Source organism: Zootoca vivipara, chromosome Z1 (genome assembly GCF_965207765.1).
Source record: "Zootoca vivipara chromosome Z1, rZooViv2.hap1.1, whole genome shotgun sequence".
Taxonomy (NCBI): domain Eukaryota; kingdom Metazoa; phylum Chordata; class Lepidosauria; order Squamata; family Lacertidae; genus Zootoca; species Zootoca vivipara.
In genome coordinates, this window is record NC_142583.1 from 73,306,268 (window position 1) to 73,327,572 (window position 21,305).

Consider the following 21,305-nt stretch of genomic DNA (forward strand, 5'->3'; position numbering starts at 1 on the left):
ATTTCTTCCCTCCCTCGCTCCCTGTAGGGCTGGAATCTGCACGTGAGCACTACTGCACACTCCGAGAAATGTGCTCAGCTACGCCAGCAGTAAGGCCTTTCATTTTAATTTACTGGGAATAGATTGAGGATTTGAAATGGTTTGAAAATGAATGCTTGGATACCTTAGGACTTTGCTAAAAGCAGCAGAGCCGTTGCTTACATGCCTTGCCACAAACCTCAGCCAAGGAAATTGTGGGAGCTCACCTTTGAAGGAATGGTGCCTGCTCTAGGTTCTGTTTTTCCTGAATTTGTAGAAGTGGTCTGTAGGCCAATTATGGAGCTGAACCAGGGAAGAAGGCGGAAGCTCAGTGGCATCTCATCTTGTGTTCTGTGGCTTTTAGATGCCTGTGGAGCATGAGCAGAGTTTTATGACGTGTGGCTTCAGGACAAACTAGTTCTTGGAGGAGCTGGGACCTGAGTCTCATTCCAGGGAGCTTTTGGAAATCTGGGTCAAAGAGTCAGGGAACCCTTGTGGAATCATCTTTAAACTTCCCCAGAAGATCAGTAGTAAGAGATAATAATTTGGACAAAAGGGAGAGAAATAATTGACAGTTTAGAAACTTTCCTGAAAGATAATGGAATGGAATACATGTACTGTGTCAAATGAATAACACAGCTGTTTCGCTGGCTTTCCTTGAAACAGGCATCCTGACTGGAATCCAGAAGACTGCTCTTTGTTACAGAGGTAACCTTTTAATCTCCACTTGAATACTCAGTAATGAGAATTAGGCTGCAGCAATCTCAATTCCCTGTGGTCCCTGATGGTGTGGGTTTTCGGAGATATTTTGAATGGGAAATTTGCATCAGGGCATTCTGCACTGGGACATTTTCTGATGCCCAGGAAAGTGATCTCTGATCTAATTCTGGTCTTTCATTGTATTTAGTAGAGAAAACTCAAAAGTGTAAAACATTCAAGTATCTGCAGTTGGCTCATGTTCACTGCCTGCTTAGGGACTATGTAACAAAAACACTTCTGCAGAAAAAGTAACATAACACACACACACACACAATATTTTCTGCCCCAGGTTCCTGGTTGTCACTGACCAGTACATGTAGGAGCTGCTTAACTCATACTGCAGACCCTTGTGTCTTTGTTCTAAGGTTCCAGGGCAGGGATAGGCAAACTCCGGCCCTCCAGATGTTTGGGACTACAATTCCAATCATCCCTGACCGCTGGTCCTGTTAGCTAGGGATGATGGGAATTGTATTCCCAAACATCTGGAGGGCTGGAGTTTGCCTATCCCTTTAAGGAATTGAATGGTTTTTAAACACTGCAGCCGTATTTTGTAGGCTTTTGATGCTTTTAGCTTTAACTCTGAGAGTTCCTACTCCTAGCTGATTTCCATTTGCAAAAATAACATCATGGCAGATCTGATTTCTGCTTTTACATTTGAAAAAGAAAAGTCATTCAAATCCTTTTTTCCCCCTGCCTCTTGCAGAGATGAAGGTGATAAGAAGGAAAAACATATTGCAATGCCATGCTCTACCAGTTCTAACTTGAATGCTTCACAACACTCAGTCCCTGGCCATGCCTCGAGTCAGACTCGGTCACAATCTAGGAGCCCTGGGCCCCACAGCAGAAAACGGTCACGATCTAGGAGTTCTGAACGTTCCAGGAGAAAACGGTCACAATCTAGGAGTTCTGAACGTTGCAGGAGAAAACGGTCACGATCTAGGAGTTCTGAACGTAGCAGGAGAAAACGGTCACGATCTAGGAGTTCTGAACGTAGCAGGAGAAAACGGTCACGATCTAGGAGTTCTGAACGTTCCAGGAGAAAACGGTCACGATCTAGGAGTTCTGAACGTTCCAGGAGAAAACGGTCACGATCTAGGAGTTCTGAACGTAGCAGGAGAAAACGGTCACGATCTAGGAGTTCTGAACGTAGCAGGAGAAAACGGTCACGATCTAGGAGTTCTGAACGTAGCAGGAGAATACAGTCACAATATAGGAGTTCTCAGCATTGCAGGAGAACACAGTCACAATCTAGGAGTTCTGAAGGTTGCAGAACACAGTTACGATCTAGGATCCCCAGATGTAGGTCTTCAGAGCGACCCAGCTCAAGTTCTCAAAGCTCTTCTATCCAGAGGAGAGAACTAGGAAGATCAACTAGATCTCCAGGTAAGGTGGATGTTACAGATGCTTCGGTTTTTTGTAAGCAGGATTATGTGTGTGATAATGGCAGGCGTGTTGCAGTGGCTTTGGCTCAGTGAATAGTCTGTTCTGTTCTGGGTTTTCTCCCCCTGGCTTTGTCATTGTGTCAATATAATGTCTCCCAAGGAAACTAAGCTTGTTCCTATATTGCATTGTGTGAGTGACTCTGCAACCCATTTCAAAAGGGGATGTTGGTTGATCTCAGCCATTTCACTGCTCTGGAGTCTCCCCCACCTGCTTTGTAGTATTTACACTTGCTTAGTACAATGATCCTCTTTCACTCATGCTATGCAGGGTAGAACTTGGTTGCAAATTCAGCTGTGACCAAGGATCAGGGAGAATATTCTGCTGCTTCACTGCAGTATTGTCCCCGAAGGTAGACCTGAAGTTGTTGAAATAGAGCGTTGATGAACTGCAGGGAGGTGGGGGGGGGTATTGGTTCTATTTTGTTCTTGTTTTTATTTTATATCTTTTGGGTTTTTAATCATGTATTTTTATGTTGTGAACCACCCTGAGATATATGGATGGAGGGCAGTATAACAATTTAATAAATACTACTGCTAATAATAATAATAATAATAATAATGAGCCACTTGCTTTTTCTCCCCCTCTTTAGCGTCCTCTGCAAAAGCAGGAAGCTCCAGGCAACCTCCAGCCAAACCTGATGTGGGAGAACAACCACCCAACAAGTCAGAGCATCCACTGCAGACAAATCCCGGCCATCAGAAGCTGCCCAAGAAGGAGGGAGCAACACTGGAACAAGGAGACCGGCAACCTATAGCCAAATCTGGTGTGGGAGAACAACCACCCAACAAGTCAGAGCATCCACTGCAGACAAATCCCGACCATCAGAAGCTGCCCAAGAAGGAGGCAGCCACACAGGAACAAGGAGACCAGCAACGTGAAGATCTGTTGCACTTGGTATTGACGCCTCTTGCAGAACAAAGTGTCATGCAGGCCCTATCGGTGCTGCAGTCTGGAGGTGCAGTGGGTGCTGGACTCGCCCAAGGAACGAGCTTGCCCCCACTTCCTCCTGTGCAGATCGATCCAGCATCCCTATCCCTTGTCTCCATGATGCAGCTGGTTGCAACACAGGTGGTGGAAGCTGCCTTAGCCTCCAAGGAGACCTCAAGTGTGCAGGAAAGCCCAAGTGTGGCTAGAAGTCCCCAGTTAAGTATTCCTGCAGAAAGCGAAGAAAAGAAGCAGGAGGGCAGTCAAGAAGTGGTGCCAGGATTTGTTCATTCTTGCTCAGGTGAGGAATTGTTGGGAAGGGGGCTGAGGGTGGGTCTGGATGTAGAGGGAAGTTGTTTTGTGTTGCAGGTCTCTTGTCAAGACTTGCATTGGTTGATATAATGGAAGAGAAGCTTTCATGTGTAGCACAAACCCTGCTCAAATTCAGGACTGCCCTGAGATCCAGCCGGCTTCTAGTGGTGAACACACCTGTGCTACGTTTCTATCCTCCAGTGAGCTCAAGGTGACACACATGCTTCTTCCCCTCCTCATTTCACCCCACAACAACCCTGAGAGACTGTGACTGGCCCAACATCCCCCACAGAGTTTAAGGCTGAGTGCGGATTTGAACTCGGGTCTCCCTGACCCTAGTCCAGCACTCTCACCACTGCACCACGCTGCCTCTCGGGCCAGTGAGGATAAGTGCTAGTTGAGGCTTCAAGAGCCGTGCCAGGAGCATTGCTGTTTAGGTGTTCTCATTGCTGTGGATGGATCTTTTGTGCTTCAAATACAGCTTGATGGAGAAGCAAGCGATTCTCAAGGAAAACGGAAGTAATGAAGTCAGATCAGGGTTGTGTCAGAGCACATGTTGCTTATATTGTCTTTTGAGGTTTTGCTGAACAGGAAGCTACAGGTGTTCAAGTATGGTAACTGAGTATGGAAAGGCTTGCAAGAGTTTATAATCCTCCAGTTCTCTTTCGCAGAGAGTTTGTGGATAGTATCACATCTAGATATTTTGCTAAGGGTCAGGGATTATGGGAGCTGGGAGTCCTGCATTGCAGGGGTTGGACTAGAGGACTCTTGGGGACTTCTCCAACTCTACAATTCTATGATTCCATTAACAGCACCTGGATGGCACCAGGATCCCCTATTATTGACATAGCCCAGCACTGCCATGGACATGGGGTGAGTCAGAGATTTGCTTGCAGGTCACCAGTCTGGGTGATTGAAGTGGATTGTAAATGCACCAGAGTGTTCTCTTTATTCAGTCATATGGGGTGGGGTGAGCATTCTTTAATGGAATCACAGATCCTTTGAATTGTGGAGTTGGAACGGAACCCAAAGGGCCATCTAGTACAACCCGCTGCATTGCAGGACTTGCATGGATGCTTTATAGGTCTCATTTTTTGAGGACAGCTGGGGTTGCCTCATCAGCTGCCTTGGGGGGCTTCGAAAAGTCAGTAGCACAGCCCCAGGGAGGTGCTAGTCATTTCCCTACAATTATAGAATCATAGAATTGTAGAGTTGGAAAGGACCACGAGAGTCATCTAGTCCAACCTGCTGCAATGCAGGAATATTTTGCCCAATGTGGGACTTGAACCCCTGTCCCTGAGATCAAGAGCCTCATGGCCTACCAACTGAGCTACATAGGCTGCACTCAAAGGGGTACTTGGAGGCATCACTGGCGGCATTATGTTGACTTTGTTTGTTTAGTTGCAGCCCCTGCCCATAAGGTTTTCTGGACACAGTTGTGTGCCATGCAAGGAAGTGCATGCTGGCGTCTGGGAGAGGATCCCACCTTGGGCTGGGTCACAGGCTGCACGTCGTGTGGCTGGGTTAGGAGGACATGAATAGGGAGCGGCTGGTGCCCCTGCTTTGGCAGCAGGCAGCGGCCCTCCAGATGTTACCCTGCAGATGGGCGAGAATCACCTGGGCACACAGAAAGGCATAGAGCTCAACAGGAACATACAGAGCGACTTGGTCTGGTGCATCGAGCAGTTCCCAGGAGCTGAGATCATCTGGTCTGCTCTGTTGCAGAGGCTTTGTTGGAAAGACATCAGTGCGTCTGCAAAGATTAATCGTGCACTGGGGAAAATCAGAGAGGGTGATCACATTCTTTGTGACGTCCCGTGGCCGGGCATTTATTTTGATTGCTCTGAAGTACATGGAAGATGGCTTTAAATCTCTCAGACAAGGGCATTTAGTCAACAAACGGCACGTGGAAGAAGTTTGGGTGTTTGGGAAAGGACTCTTCAGGCCCCTACATGAAAGTCCTCAATACACAAAGTAAAGTGTGTATTTCCTTTCTCCATCACATTTCGAGGAGAGAGGAAAGGAGGGAGGGGGAAATACCCACACACCCAACTGTGGACTTGATTACCTCCAGGCGATTCCCAGTTGACAAAGTGCTTGTCTCCCAAATATTTTTGTCGTTACCATTTGAATGTTGTTTTTTCTTTATCTCCATTGTCTGCTAGGAGCAAACTGTTTAAATGCAAATGGTTCCCCTCCTTCTGTCTCTCCCATCCCACCCCTCAAACACACCCACACACACCCACACACCCAGATGGCCTTGGAAAGAAAAGGGCATCCCTTGTTTTTATTTTTCCGAGCGACGTTATTTATTTACTCTAGGCCCTATCTTGGAGGAAATAGGGTGAACAGAGGGGATCTCTGAGGTGGGGAAGGAGGCAAAGAGGCAAAAAATAAAGAAGTTCAGCCGGGAGACATGATTGAACCCTAAGCAGGAAAACATTGTGTGTCCCCCCCCTCAAAAAAACCAACAAAACACGAAACCAGCAGCGGAGCCTTCCCTCCCTCCCTGCTCCGCACCATAGAATCATAGAATCATAGAATCATAGAATCATAGAGTTGGAAGAGACCACAAGGGCCATCCAGTCCAACCCCCTGCCAAGCAGGAAACACCATCAAAGCATTCCTGACAGATGGCTGTCAAGCCTCTGCTTAAAGACCTCCAAAGAAGGAGACTCCACCACACTCCTTGGCAGCAAATTCCACTGCCGAACAGCTCTTACTGTCAGGAAGTTCTTCCTAATGTTTAGGTGGAATTTTCTTTCTTGTAGTTTGAATCCGTTGCTCCGTGTCCGCTTCTCTGGAGCAGCAGAAAACAACCTTTCTCCCTCCTTTATATGACATCCTTTTATATATTTGAACATGGTTATCATATCACCCCTTAACCTTCTCTTCTCCAGGCTAAACATACCCAGCTCCCTAAGCCGTTCCTCATAAGGCATCGTTTCCAGGCCTTTGACCATTTTGGTTGCCCTCTTCTGGACACGTTCCAGCTTATCAGTATCCTTCTTGAACTGTGGTGCCCAGAACTGGACACAATACTCCAGGTGAGGTCTGACCAGAGCAGAATACAGTGGTACTATTACTTCCCTTGATCTAGATGCTATACTCCTATTGATGCAGCCCAGAATTGCATTGGCTTTTTTAGCTGCTGCATCACACTGCTGACTCATGTCAAGTTTGTGGTCAACCAAAACTCCTAGATCCTTTTCACATGTACTGCTCTCAAGCCAGGTGTCTCCCATCCTGTATCTGTGCCTTTCATTTTTTTTGCCCAAGTGTAGCACTTTACATTTCTCCTTGTTAAAATTCATCTTGTTTGCTTTGGCCCAGTTGTCTAATCTGTTAAGGTCATTCTGAAGTGTGATCCTGTCCTCTGGGGTGTTAGCCACCCCTCCCAACTTGGTGTCATCTGCAAACTTGCTCAGGATTCCCTCAAGCCCATCATCCAAGTCATTGATAAAGATGTTGAACAAGACTGGGCCCAAGACAGAACCCTGTGGCACCCCACTAGTCACTACTCTCCAGGATGAGGAGGAGCCATTGATGAGCACCCTTTGGGTTCGGTCAGTAATCCAGCTACAAATCCACTGAATGGTAGCATTGTCTAGCCCACATTTTACCAGCTTCTTTACAAGAATATCATGGGGCACCTTGTCAAAGGCCTTGCTGAAATCAAGATAGGCTACATCCACAGCGTTCCCTTCATCTACCAGGCTTGTAATTCTGTCAAAAAATGAGATCAGATTAGTCTGACATGACTTATTTTTCAGGAACCCATGCTGACTTTTAGTGATCACAGAGTTTCTTTCTAGGTGCTCACAGACTGTTTGCTTAATGATCTGCTCTAGAATCTTTCCTGGTATTGATGTCAGGCTGACTGGGCGGTAATTGTTTGGGTCCTCTCTTTTCCCCTTTTTGAAAATAGGGACAACATTTGCCCTCCTCCAGTCTGCTGGAACTTCGCCTGTTCTCCAGGAATTTTCAAAGATTATTGCCAGTGGTTCTGAAATCACCTCTGCCAGTTCTTTTAATACTCTTGGATGTAGTTCATCTGGCCCTGGAGACTTGAATACATCTAAACTAGCCAAGTATTCTTGTACTACCTCCTTACTTATTCTGGGCTGTGTTTCCCCTGCTGAATCATCTGCTCCATATTCTTCAGGTCGGGCGTTGTTTTCTTTCTTGGAGAAGACTGAGGCAAAGAAGGCATTGAGGAGTTCTGCCCTTTCTCTGTCCCCTGTTTGCATTTCACCATCTTCTCCTCTGAGTGACCCCACTGTTTCCTTGTTTTTCCTTTTGCTACGGACATACCCATAAAAGCCCTTTTTGTTGCTTTTAACCTCTCTGGCGAGCCTGAGTTCATTCTGTGCTTTAGCTTTTCTGACTTTGTCTCTACACGTGCTGGCTATATGTTTGAATTCCTCTCTGGAGATTTCCCCCCTTTTCCATTTTTTGTACATATCCCTTTTAAATCTTAACTCAGTCAAAAGTTCTTTAGATAGCCAGCCTGGCTTCTTTAGGCACCTTCCATGTTTCCGTCTCATTGGTATTGCCTGAAGTTGTGCTTTTAATATCTCCCTTTTAACAAACTCCCAACCATCATGAACTCCCTTCCCTTTTAGTATTACTGTCCATGGGATTTCACCCAGCGTTTCCCTAAGTTTTCTGAAGTCGGCTTTCTTAAAGTCTAGAATTTGGACCTTAGTATGCTTGGTTGCTCCTTTCCGCTGGATAATAAACTCCAGAAGAGCATGGTCACTCCCACCTAATGATCCTGCCACTTCTACCCCACTAACCAAGTCATCACTATTGGTTAGGACCAGATCTAAAATGGCTGATCCTCTTGTTGCTTCTCCCACTTTCTGGACAATGAAGTTGTCTGCAAGGCCAGTGAGGAATCTGTTCGACCTTATGCTCTTGGCTGAGTTTGACATCCAACAAATATCAGGATAGTTGAAATCCCCCATTACTACTATCTCACTTCCTTTGGAATGCTTGGCCATCTGTTCCAGGAAGGCATCATCTGTGTCCTCAGTTTGGCTTGGGGATCTATAGTAAACTCCCACAATGAGATCACTGTTGTTTTTCTCTCCCTTAATTTTGACCCAGATACTCTCAATTTGGCTTTGAAGTTTTAAATCCTGGATCTCTTCACAGGTATACATATCCCTAACATATAAAGCTACTCCTCCTCCTTTCCTGTTTGGTCTATTTCTCTTAAATAGATTGTATCCCTCTATTACTACATTCCAGTCATGAGACTCATCCCACCAGGTTTCAGTGATGCCTATTATGTCATATTTAGTTTGCTGTACCAAGAGCTCAAGTTCATCTTGTTTATTTCCCATGCTCTGTGCATTAGTATACAGACATTGAAGACCGTTGATCATTCCCCCATGTCTCTTATTTAAGGATATTTTCGTCCCACCACTAGGTCTGCATGCTGCTTGCTCCATTTGGTCCTTGACATTTGGATGATCATCTTCAGCATTTGATAGACTCCTACCTTCAGGACCACTGTCTCCCTCCCCCACATAAGTCAGTTTAAAGCCCTCCTGATGAGGTTTTTGAGTTTTGTGGCAAAAACATTCCTCCCAACTTTTGTGAGGTGCAGTCCATCACTTGCCAGAAGTCCATCATCAAGAAACTGCAGACCGTGATCTAGGAATCCAAACCGTTCCTGTTTGCACCATTTGCGAAGCCAGTTGTTCACTTCCCCTATTTTTCCCTCTCTCCCTGGGCCATGTCGTTCAACTGGGAGGACAGAAGAGATGACAATTTGTGCATCTAATTGCTTCAACTTCCTGCCCAGAGCCTCATAATCATTTTTGATCTTCTGTAAGCTATGGCTTGCAGTGTCATTGGTTCCCACATGCACCAAAAGGAAGGGGTATTTGTCGGTGGGTTTTATTATTCCTTGCAGCCGTTCTGTTACATCTTTGATCTTGGCCCCAGGTAGACAGCACACCTCTCGAGACATCTTGTCAGGCCCACAGATCACTGCTTCTGTACCCCTCAGTAGGGAATCCCCAATCACCACTACACGCCTCTTCAGAGGCTTGGTTGGGATTCTTCTATGTGCTGTCCCTTCCAAGGTTACCTGCATATTTCCAGAGGACTGACTTGGTTGCTCGTCTTCATATTCCTCATCAACTGTGATGAGGGAGAGATCCTCAGGTGGAGTCTGTTCCTCGTCTTCCATGAGCACTTCAAAACGGTTGTTTAATTCTAAGCACTCAGAGCGATCCCTGGGCCTTCTACTTCTATGAGTCACGTTCCTCCATACATCTGGCTGCTGTGTTGGGGAACTGACCTCCTCCTCAGGGAGATCCCCTGTCTCCTCCTTGGTGCAGACAGTGTGCTCTGCTGCATCCAAGAAAAGCTCCAGCTCTTTAATTCTCTGGAGCGTAGATACACGCCCCTGAAGCTGCTGCACCTTCTCTTCCAGAAGGGCAACCTTGTTTTCTAGTAGGGCAACCAACTTGCAATTGTTGCAAGTGTAGCTACCAGTTTTCACCTGCCCGACAGCTGCCAGCAAACAATGCCTAACTGGGGTGTGGAAGGCGAGAGGGAGGGAGGGAGCTGGAGGTGGCACCGCCGCCATGTCCAGCTCACCTCAATGCTTCCACAGCCCTGCAGGCAGGCAGCCTGGGCACACCTCGCCTCTCGCAGGGGGGCGGTTGGCCATGAGGGGAACCCAGAGGGTGCAAGGACTCTCACTGAGAGGAGGCTGAGGGGCACCCGGCAAAGACCCCGCACGGCCACGTGCTTTGCAATCTACCCCGGGGCTGCCCAGACGGGGAGGAGTTTGATGGGGAAGGGACGGGCAGCCCTCCCCGTTTCCCCTCTCCAGGCTCCTCCGCGGGTGATTTTCCTTGGCCCAGCTCCTGGCCGATCTCCTCACCGCCGCAGCCCCTCCTCGCTTTCCTCCTGCACTCACCTCGCCGGTGTGCGTCCTCTAGGCTTCCTTCCAAGAGCGCTTCCGGGAAGGCAGCATTTGCAAGAATCACGCTTCTTCGTCTCGCCCTCTCTCCTCCCGACCTCTTGGCAATCCCGACTCTTTTTCTTGGTTGCTCACCGCGCTTTTTTCCCCACCCCACATCCAGGGGCAGGAGGGGATGCTTCTCCAGCCGGTGCCAAGCAAGGCTTTTTACTGGGCGGCGGGGCTCGGCTTGGGAGTTGCGGGGTGTGTGTGTGCCGAGTCTCACCCCCCCCTCCAGGGTGGCACCTAGGGCGGCCCGCCCCCTTGCCCCCTTGCTACGCCCCTGCCTGTCGACTCTAGGAAGCTGCCAACGAGAAAAACATGGCCTGTTCCAACCCAGCTGTGTGCATGGATTCCTGAAGTTGGTGCGAAAGATTGCAAAAACCGAAGACGTCAGAACAGAAAATTCACAGGATGGCAAAATGCAGGAGAACATGCTGTCTCCTTGGAGAGCACCGAACAACGCAAGGCTTTGCACCTGAGACAGTGGATTTCTGGCATGTCTGTACAAAGAAATGGCCCGTGCAAGACTGTGGAATGAGCGCAAATAGTGCAGGCCTTGCTGTTTAACCCCTTGAAGTTCTGTGGGTAGTTACAGAAATTAGTCCAATTCTTGGTTTGGAAACCATATAACTCAGGAAATAGTTTTCTGGGGGCTCAGTTCACCCTTCCCTTTGACATTCTAGTATACAGCCTTACAATGTGCCCCGAAATTTTTGGGGCTGTGTTTTATTGGGCAGCTCTATAAACAGAAATTGCTCCAAGCATGTAGACAAGGGAGCTTGTGAATAAAGGGCCAGGGAAGACCCCCCCCCCGAGTTGTGAAGAAGACCCTCAAGTAATGCGGCAGCTCCTCCAATGCAGTTGAAGAGGGATTTGGCTCTTTACATTATAGTTTATTATTTGCACATTGACCTTTCCAAAGCTCACCCATCCGGTGGTGGGCCCAATTTGCGGCCTGGCATGGGGTAACCCCGGCCCTTGGAGCTGGGCCTGCCCTCTGTGCCGCAGAGCGATGGGGTGCCCGCCAAAACCCCAGTTCAAATAGACCAGGCATGTCCAACAGGTAGATTGTGATCTACCGGTAGATTGTGGGGTGTTCCTGGTAGATCTTTGGCCCCTCAGTGATCTCCCCGCAAAAACAAAAACAACTGTGCCTTCCCCAAAAATCTCAACAACTGTGGATTCCTTTAAAAAAAAACTCTACAACTTTGGTAGATCACTGCCAGATTTTTTATACTGTGAGTAGATTGCAGACTATTGGGAGTTGGATGTCCCTGAAATAGACAAATTGGCATTGTGGGGGACATGGCCAGAGGAGTAGACCAAGGGTGAGCGGGCTTCATCTGGTCTGTGGCTGTAAAAGGAGGGTGGAACCAGCGCTGGACGCACATTCAGCTAGGGAATCCGATGTGCTGAAATATATGAATTAAATTGAAAGGCCTGGCCCTTAATACCATGAGCCTTCACAGGGCAGCTGTTTCTTATTCAGCAAATGTTAAAAATTGCCGGATGGCGACGTGCACACCCAGCAGTGCCCGACACAAGTACAGTGGTACCTCGACTTACGAAGGCGATCCGTTCCGCAGCGCTCTTTGGATGTCAAATCCTTCGTAAGTCGAAGCATCCATTTTGCGCATGAGCAGACCGCGCATGCCGCTTCTGCGCATGCGCAGACTGTGCATGCGGCAAAAATATTTCTGGGTTTGCGGACTTCGTAAGTCGAAACCTTCGTAAGTCGAGGTACCACTGTAGTGATGTGAGGTGAGAATATTCTCCGGAGAATATTCTCGACAATTTAGCATCGCTAGACATAAGGAAGCCTATTATTGTAGATACATTGTGGGCTGTTCAATTTTGTGCACATATTTTGAAGCCTTCAGTACCTTTTTGGACTGGGCATTGCATGCCAAGACTGTCTTGAGGGGTGTGTCCCATTACCTAGACTATTTTTTGTTGATTTCATCAGCAGATTCTAATGATTGCCTGCTATTGTTGCAGGCATTCAGTGCCTTAACCAGTGAGATGGGTGTCCCATTGGCAGCAGATAAAACTGAGGGCCCTTCTACAAGGTTGTCCTATCTGGGTATCCAGCTGGATACGATTGCACAGACATCCTCCTTGCCGGAGGAAAAATGGTCTGCCCTCTGTGACGTTATTATTGATTTTCTGCCCCGGGAAAAGGTTACCCTTAGTCAAATCTAGTCCCTGCTGGATCACTTGAATTTTGCCTGTAGAGTGGTCGCTCCGGGTCGCTCATTTTGCGCCTGTTTGGCAGGCTTTCAACTGGCCTGAGGTATCCACATCATAGGGTTTGCTTGCCTAGCGAGGTCAAGGTGGACCTCAAGATTTGGCTGGAATTCCTTAGGGAATTTAAAGGGGTATCCTTGTGGCAGGATACTTTGAACTTGAGGTGTGATTTCCAGGTCCATTCTGATGCAGCTGGATCCTTGGGTTTTGGGCTCTATTTCTGGGGCCGGTGGTGTGCTCAGCCTTGGAAGAAGAAGAAGAGAAGAGTTTGGATTTGATTTCCCGCTTTATCACTACCCGAAGGAGTCTCAAAGCGGCTAACATTCTCCTTTCCCTTCCTCTCCCACAACAAACACTCTGTGAGGTGTGTGGGGCTGAGAGACTTCAAAGAGGTGTGACTAGCCCTAGGTCAACCAGCAGCTGCATGTGGAGGAGTGGAGAAGCAAACCCGGTTCACCAGATTAAAAGTCTACTGCTCTTAACCACTACACCACACTGGCTCTCATGGGTAGGCAAAGCAATTACACATGATTTAACCTACCTTGAAGTTTCCCCCATTGTAGTCGCAGTGCACATTTGGACCATGGAATTCAAGAACCGACAGGTCTGTTTTTGGTCCAACAACCAGGCTGTGGTGAGCGTTTTGGCAAGGCAGTCTGCGCTCTAGTGGAGTCTCTGCCCTTTTGCGCAACTTCGTGTTGTGCTGCCTCAAGTTTAATATAGTGTTCTCTGCCAGTTTCATCCCTGGAGCAACTAATGATATTGCTGACATTGTATCCCGTTTTCAGATGGAGCGCTTCAGATCCCTGGCTCCGGATGCCCGCCAGCTTCCGGAATATTTCCTCGTTCATCTTTGGAACCTTGGCAGCACCTAGTCTGAAGCTAGGGAGTAGTAGCTTCAGTTTCACCACCTACATTGCGGTCTTATAAGAAGGCCTGGACTGATTTCTTAGCTTTTCACTCACAGCAGTTGGAGATTGAATGTAATTTGATACCATCAACAGATCAGGTGTTGCAGTGTCTGGCACACCTGTGGCAATTGGGTCGAGCTGTTAAGTCCATTAGGATTCAGTCCTCTGCCATTTCCTTCTTTTGCAAATCTTTATATGCTAAGGACACATATTCAAAGTTTGTAGTACGCAAGGCGCTTGAGGGCTAGAGTAAACTTCAGCCCTCCAAAGCACCGGGCAGGAAGCCAGTCACTTTTGACCTTTTATGCCCGATTTGCAGCACCGCGTGTGGGCGAAGTGGTGCTGGAGTTAGCACAGGGACAGGCCTCAAGGAGCTTGTTATTGCAGGATGTCCGAAGGGGAGCTCGTCACCACTATCAGGAATTCCAAGATGGACCAGTTGGGCAGAGGTGCCTTGATGAGGCTGCCTGCCACTGGAGAGCTCAGCCCATGTCCAGGTAAGGATGCCAATAAATATTTATCACTCGGCCCTTCTGGGGATGGCCCCTTCTTGATTCATGAGAATGGGGTCCCATTGGACATGTACAAAGGTTACGTCAGGAAGCGGCATTGAGGTACAGCTATTAATGTTTTGTCTCATTCCTAGGTCCGTCTGCCCTGCATGTCTGGATAGTCGGCCACAGCACTGCCCACTGGGCTGGCCGGTGGGCATCGAAGTCTGGACTTGGATGCTGGCTCAGACTCCCTGACCACGTGAGCGTCTCCCAAGTGTCCAGATGAGGAATGCATTGGGAGGAGCTTCTCCCAACGTTGCGGTTGAAGGTGTCTGCGGAAGGCACTCCTGCAGCAGTGGTGGTGCAGCTGGGTGAGATTGATCTGCCGGAAGCTCCTGGTTTCAGCTTGCGGACCCGCATGCAGAAGGACTTGGAAGAGTTGCCGGCAGCTATTCCTGGACTCAAAATATTGTGGTTGCAGCAGCTGCTGTGACATGTATGGTGTGGTAGCCACTGCCCAGCTGCCACCCAGAGGGCCAGTAGGCTCGTCCAGACTGCAGTGGCCAAGAAGGATCACCGTCCCACCCAACCATTTAAGCTCGTGATGCTTCCCTGTACAGGCAGGATGGGGTCCATCTGTCTGTTGTTGGGAATGATGTGTGGCTGGCAGAAGTGTCAGCAGGGATAAGGTCTTGATTGAGGAGTGAGTGGTTGGCGGCGAATTGTGGGTTCTCGTGTGGCCGAGGGGGGAGCTTGCTGCGTAAACACGTTTTGCAATGCCCCTTCTGATCTGATTAACCCTGCTGTTCCTCAGTGCCCCGTCATGGGGACTGAGAGGGATACATGCTTGGTGCCTAAGCCAAGGTTTCCTCCGTCTGAAATTGTTAATAAAGTTGCGGCCATTTTAAATCCCAAAATACATCGTCGTGTGCAATCCTTGCTCTCGGACTGACTCCTGGAGGGGTGGGGGTCTGCGCCTGGGCACGCAGTGCAGTAGCCTCAGTGCCCTTTCCACTCTTATCTTCTTTCTGGACAGGACCCTCACCACCCTGTGCTCCCACTGGGTTTGAGGTTACTATACATTTAGAGGGGGTTAGAGTAGATGACCCTTTGGTCCCTTCCAAGTATACAGTCCTGTGATTCTATCCAGTCACTCCAGCAGAGAGGTATATCAATCAGGGCTGGTTTGGGTCTCAAGTTTGAAAGGTGAGCAGCAGCAACAGCAGGACCCTCTCACCTTTGTTTGTAGACACTTTGGATTCAGACCCCACCTGCAAGCAGACATTTTGCCTCTGCAGGTACTGCTTGCCTGTGACCATGTCTTCCTCACTACGCAAAGGAATTCCACTCCTTAGGGCAGCCATCCCTAAAGCAGGCGAAGGAATGCCCGTTTTCCCCTCACAATTGGCCTGCTGTAGCCTCCTAGGAGGCTGTGTGATACGGAGTCAGATCATTGGTCCAGGGTGGTCCAACACGTGGTTGGGAAGCCCTTGGCAATGTTGGACTGTCCTACGTTGATCCACCTGAGCTCCGTATTTTCTATATCAATGTTCCTCAAACTTGAATTCCCAGCTGTTGTCGGACTACAACTCCCATAATCCATAGCTAGCAGGACCAGTGATCAGGGATGGTGGGGGTTGTAGTCCAACAACAGCTGGGAATTTGAGAAAAAATGGTCTGCACGGACTGTTGGCTTCAGGCAGGGAGTCTCTCCTAGTCCTATTTGGAGATGCTGGGAACTGAACATGGGCCCTTTTGGTGCTGGACGCTGCATCATACGGAGTCAGACCACTGGTCCATTTAGCATAGTATTGCCTCATTGACTGGCAGAAGCTCTCCAGGGTTTCAGGCATGGAATGCCGTCAGCCCTACGGCCTCAGCCCTGTATACCTGAAGGAGTGACTGCACCCCTGTTGCTCGGCCTGGACACTGAGGTCCAGCTCCGAGGGCCTTCTGGCAGTCTATTCATTGCTGGAAGTGAAGTTACAGGGAAACAGGGAGAGGGCCTTCCCTGTAGTGGTGCCTGCCCTGTGGAACACCTTCCTGTTGCTGCCCTGCCCTGTGGAACAGCTTCCTGTCGCTTGTCAAAGAGATCAGCAAACTTTGAATGTTTTGATGCTGTATTTTTGTTGAAGCTGCACAGAGTGGCTGGTGCAGCCACCCAGACTGACAGTCAATTGGGTGCAGTCAGGTAAGAAGGTGGACACAGTTATGAAACAAACGCTGGCTCCCTCGGCCTGAAAGCGAGATGAGCGCCACAACTCCATAGTCGCCTTTGAGTGGACTTAACTTTCCAGGGGTCCTTTACCTTAGGTGGGTTGGTAGCTGGTTGACTGGACCCAAAGAGTTCCCATTAATGGTTCCTCATCATCCTGGGCAAAAAGTGACAAGTGGGCTACCACAGGGTTCTGTCCTGGCCCATTGTTCAGTCTCTTTATATATGACTTGGATGGTGGAATGCTTAGCTGAAATTCCTAGAGTTGGAGTAGTTGGCTCTTGGGGTGCCTTCCAACTCTACTATTATATGATTCCATCAGTTCTCAATGTTCAGGGGTTGCATGGCGAGCTATAGCTCAGGTGACAACAGATGCGGGCATTTCATTGGGGTCCTTTGGCCTAAGCCTGGCTTCCTACAGTCAAAGCCCACTGAGTGTAAAACACAAGGAGCTGCTCCTGCACAAGTCCCACTGAAATGGGCTACGACTCCGCAGGAGTCTGTTGTGAGATGGAGAAGCCCCTGATATGAGATCCTCCCTGGAGGTCATGTGCAGGGCTTTGTTGCCCGTCCCTTCTCCAAGCTCAGTGCATTCTCCAACCTTTGAATAGCTTTCAAAGAGGACCGGGCAGGAAGAGAGAAGGGTTGCCATATTTTAAAAGGTGAAAATATGGAGAACCTTTTTGGGCAAAGTTCTTGAACTCAGCAATAACATACATTACAAAAAGTAACCAAAATATACTCATTGTAAAACAAGTGAAGGAGTTTATTTGAAAAGATCCTAGGTGAGATATGGCAGAGGATAAGTATTATGGGATTTTGCGATGGTGGAGGGAAGCAAGGGAGGTCCAGGAGAAAGCTGGTTGGTTTGGATTAAGGGGATGGATCCTTTCACAATCAAGTATTTATTGCAAAATGTCAAGGAAAAGCTGAAGTGCAGCCCTCAGCACCTCCACTTTGGAACTCCCTGCCTAATGATATCAGCCATGTACCTTTGCTGTGCTTTACCCCCAGTCTGCTAATATCATCTTTCCATATAGGCAAGCCTACCTGGATGTTCATAAAGATGGTGCGAGTTTAAATTTGTTTCTGTTTGAGAATTCTCAAAGCCTTAAATTGTTAGTAATTCTTCCTACTGATCATTTTAGATGTTTCCATAAACCACTTTGTGGTTTGTTTATTGGTTCGACAATCAGATGGTGTGTAAATTTTATGAAACAAGCAAATAATGAATAGATTGTGGGGTAGGTATAATTGGGAGGAAGTGTGTCTGACCAAAAAGCAGCAGCAAAGAAAGTTTGTGAGCAGGTTTTAGGTCAGACCCAAAGATTGCCGTGGCCAGACGTGTTTCTGAGCTGAGGGGGACGGAGTCTGAGTTGTGAATGACAACCCTGAATGACAGCCCAGTGTGGCTCTTCTGTTGTGTTCCCATTGTAGTGGCATTGCATATTTGGACCAAGGAATTCAGGGACCGTCGGGTCTGCTTCTGGTCCAATAACCAGGCAGTGGTGAGTGTTTTGGCAAAGCAGTCTTCATGCTCCAGCAGAGTCTTGGCCCTCTTATGCACTTTCGTTCTGCACTGCGTAAGGTTCAATATTGTGTTTTCTGCCCGGTTCATTATGGGAGCTTCCGACGACATTGCTGATGCTCTGTCCTGTTTTCATCTGGAGAGCTTCAGGTCCCTGGCTCCGGATGCACAGCAGCTGCCAGATTTTTTTCTGGATCATCTATGGAACCTTGACAGCATTTAGTTTTACGGGGAGTAGCGGCTTCCGTTTCCCCTTCAACAGTTAAGTCGTATAAGAAGGCCTGGACTGACTTCTTAGCCTTTCGCTCGCAATCCTTGGCTATCAGTAGGAGTTTGTCCTCATCTACTGAGCAAGTGCTGCAGTATTTGGCGCACTTGTTGCAGCTTGGTCGTGCCTCTAAGACTATCAGGATTCAGTCCGCTGCAATTTCATTTTTTTAGCAAATCACTATTTTCTAAAGACCCTTGCACTGAGTTTATCGTGCGCAAAGCCTTGGAGGGCTGGAGTAAGCTCCAATCTCCCAGAGCGTTAGGGAGGAAGTCTGTCACATTTGACCTTCTGTGCAGCATTCACAGTAAGTTAAGACTTATCTGCTGGACAAAATACAGGGCTGGACTTTTTTAAGCTGCATATCCATTGCATTTTTCAGAGCACTATGGGTTGGTGAAGTGGTGCTGGAATCTGCCCAGGGTCGAGTTTCCAGAGGTCTATTGCTGCAGGATGTATCGTTATCAGCAGTGGAACTCTTCATTACTCTCAGGAATTCCAAGACTGACCAATTGGGCAGAGGTGCCACGGTTAGGTTGCCTGCCACTGGTAGGGAAGGCCCTTGACTGGTTAAGGATACCAGGAAATATGTGGCTCTTCGTCCCCCTGGGGCTGGCCCATTCTTAGTGCACGAGAATGGGGCCCCGTTAGCTAGGCATCAGTTTACGCAGGTGATGTGTAAAGCTATTTCAGCCTGTGGTTTGTCAGCCACATAATATGCGCCTCATTCTTTTTGCATAGGTGCTGCCACAACAGCATCACATCAGGGCCTGTCGGTTGACAGGATAAAAAATATGGGACGCTGGAAGTCTGACGCTTACAAGGATTATGTCAGGAAGCGTCACCAGCAGTGCGTGTTCTGATGACTGCTTGTTATTCCCTTCTCAGGTCTAGCAGCCGTGCGTATTTGGATTGTCGGCCACAGCATTGTGCACTGGGCCGGTCTGCGGGCTATGGAGTCTGGACTGGGGCGCCATCTTGGCCTTCCCAATTACGTGAGCGTATCCTGGATGTCCAGATGTGGAATGCGATGGGATGAATTTCTCCCAATGGTGAAGGCAAAGGTGTCCTGTGAAGGACCTCCCGCAGCGATGGTGGTGCAACTGGGCGAGAATGATTTGGCGTTGGTACATAGCTTTAGTTTGCGTTTACGCATGCAAAATGACTTGGAAGAGCTGGCAGCTGCTCACCCTGGACTCAAAATATTTTGGTCGGAATTTCTACAGCGACGTGTGTGGCTTGGTAGCCGCTGCCCAACTGCCATCGAAAGGTCCAGGAAGCGCGTGGATCATGCCGTGGGCAAGAAGGTTGTTGCCCTCGGAGGCTCTGTTATCCACCATGCGGGCATTACTTTAAAGGATGCTGGCTTGTACAGGCCAGATGGTGTAAATCTTTCCAATGCTGGAAATGATGTTTGGCTGAGCAACGTGTCAGTGGAGTTGATGGGTTGGTTGCAGATGTGTTGGTTGCAGGTGTGAGTGGTTTGGCGGTAAGCACAGGTGTTCGTGTGGCAGTTAGGCATTGGTTCAAGGTGTGGTCAAGGGGAGGTTGTCACACCTGCCCCTCCCAATGCGCGAATGGGGTATTCTGTTAAAGGAATCCAGGGGCTCGCCTTGCTTTTCTCCAATCCCCTTTCAGGTGTTAGGGCCACGCCAGAGCCCCTGGGAGCATTTGGGGTGAGCTTGAGACTGCCTGGTCCAATGCTCCCCCAGTTTTCCCTTACTGACCTCTGGTGTGGTCCAGTTGTCAATGGCTGCCCTGCCAAGGTGCACGGGCAGTTAGTCGGGAACCAATGCCTAAGCAAACTACTCACATTCTGTAATTGATAAAATTGTGGCCAGAATTAATGCCAGTAAATAATCTTAAACTCAAATTGGTGTCAACTGTGTCTTTATTTGTGAGGTCTTTGGGGGTCTTAACATGCAATTCAAACTGACACTAATGCTCAAAAGTCCCTTGTTCCTGATTACATGGTGCTATCCAAAACCCTTTCTTGGTAAGCTTTTATCAGCCTTTGTTCCTGCCTGTGACAGAAAGTTGGTTGTTTCCTCTGTGATCCTCAGCAGGGCAAATCCAAGCTGGAAATGTCACTTCAAATATGAACTGAGGGTTACTAGGAGAAAGATCAAATAACCTCTTTATAGTCAACAGGTGCAAGCATTTGGACACTTGACAACCATTGTTCTCCTTGAAATGCTGACATTGTGCACCATTGAAGAAAGAGAAGATGCTGTACAATGGAGAAGCTTATATTTTGATGTGTGTCACTTCCAAGGGTAATTACTTGCCAAACTTTCAATTTCTGATAACGATAATCTTTATTGTCATTGTCACCTTGTGGGAACAACGAAATTACTCTGTTACCACATCCACTCAGATAAAGCATTCCACATAATCCAAAATTACTTTGTTGTTGTTTAGTCGTTTAGTCGTGTCCGACTCTTCGTGTCCCCATGGACCAGAGCAAGCCAGGCACTCCTGTCTTCCACTGCCTCCCGCAGTTTGGTCAAACTCATGTTCGTAGCTTCAAGAACACTGTCCAACCATCTCGTCCTCTGTTGTCCCCTTCTCCTAGTGCCCTCCATCTTTCCCAACATCAGGGTCTTTTCCAGGAAGTCTTCTCATGAGGTGGCCAAAGTATTGGAGCCTCAGCTTCACGATCTGTCCTTCCAGGGAGCACTCAGGGCTGATTTCCTTCAGAATGGATAGGTTTGATCTTCTTGCAGTCCATGGGGCTCTCAAGAGTCTCCTCCAGCACCATAATTCAAAAGCATCAATTCTTCGGCGATCAGCCTTCTTTATGGTCCAGCTCTCACTTCCATACATCACAACTGGGACAACCATAGCTTTAACTATACGGACCTTTGTAGGCAAGGTGATGTCTCTGCTTTTTAAGATCCTGTCTAGGTTTGTCATTGCTTTTAAGTTATAACCTTTAAAATACTGTGATAGAAAGGTGGTATTTGGAACGCTGTGGTTGAGATCTTTGGTTTTGCTTGCTTCTGCTTGGTAGACATTCCATCTCTTCTTCAAGCTGTGAGATGGAGCACTGAGCTCACCTTGAGGATCCTCCAATTATACCCTGTTAGCGGTAAAGCTATGAAGGCCAGATATACCCATTTTAGCACAGAAATTTGGTCTATTTCTAGCTTTTCTGCAGCTTTAAACAAATACATTCAGATGCCTACCAAGCCATCA

The 21,305-nt window shown here is 48.1% G+C and overlaps 1 protein-coding gene across 6 annotated transcripts in view; it reads left to right on the plus strand.

Moving 5' to 3' along the window:
- The window catches only part of LOC118079504 (uncharacterized), a 43,794-nt gene extending 23,814 nt beyond the window's left edge, over positions 1–19,980 (plus strand). For 3 of the 6 annotated variants that reach the window (XM_088660712.1, XM_088660715.1, XM_088660714.1), the window contains 5 exons: positions 28–89; positions 685–726; positions 1,481–2,160; positions 2,810–3,445; positions 18,996–19,980. In XM_088660712.1, coding sequence (XP_088516838.1) covers positions 28–89; positions 685–726; positions 1,481–2,160; positions 2,810–3,445; positions 18,996–19,585 — 2,010 coding nt within the window. In that variant the 3' untranslated portion in view covers positions 19,586–19,980. Of the gene's footprint in view, positions 1–27; positions 90–684; positions 727–1,480; positions 2,161–2,809; positions 3,446–13,479; positions 14,100–14,248; positions 15,014–17,748 lie in introns of those variants that run through there. The other 3 variants (XR_015947828.1, XM_088660713.1, XM_088660717.1) reach the window with 3 other exon arrangements.
- Positions 19,981–21,305: the final 1,325 nt, after the last annotated feature.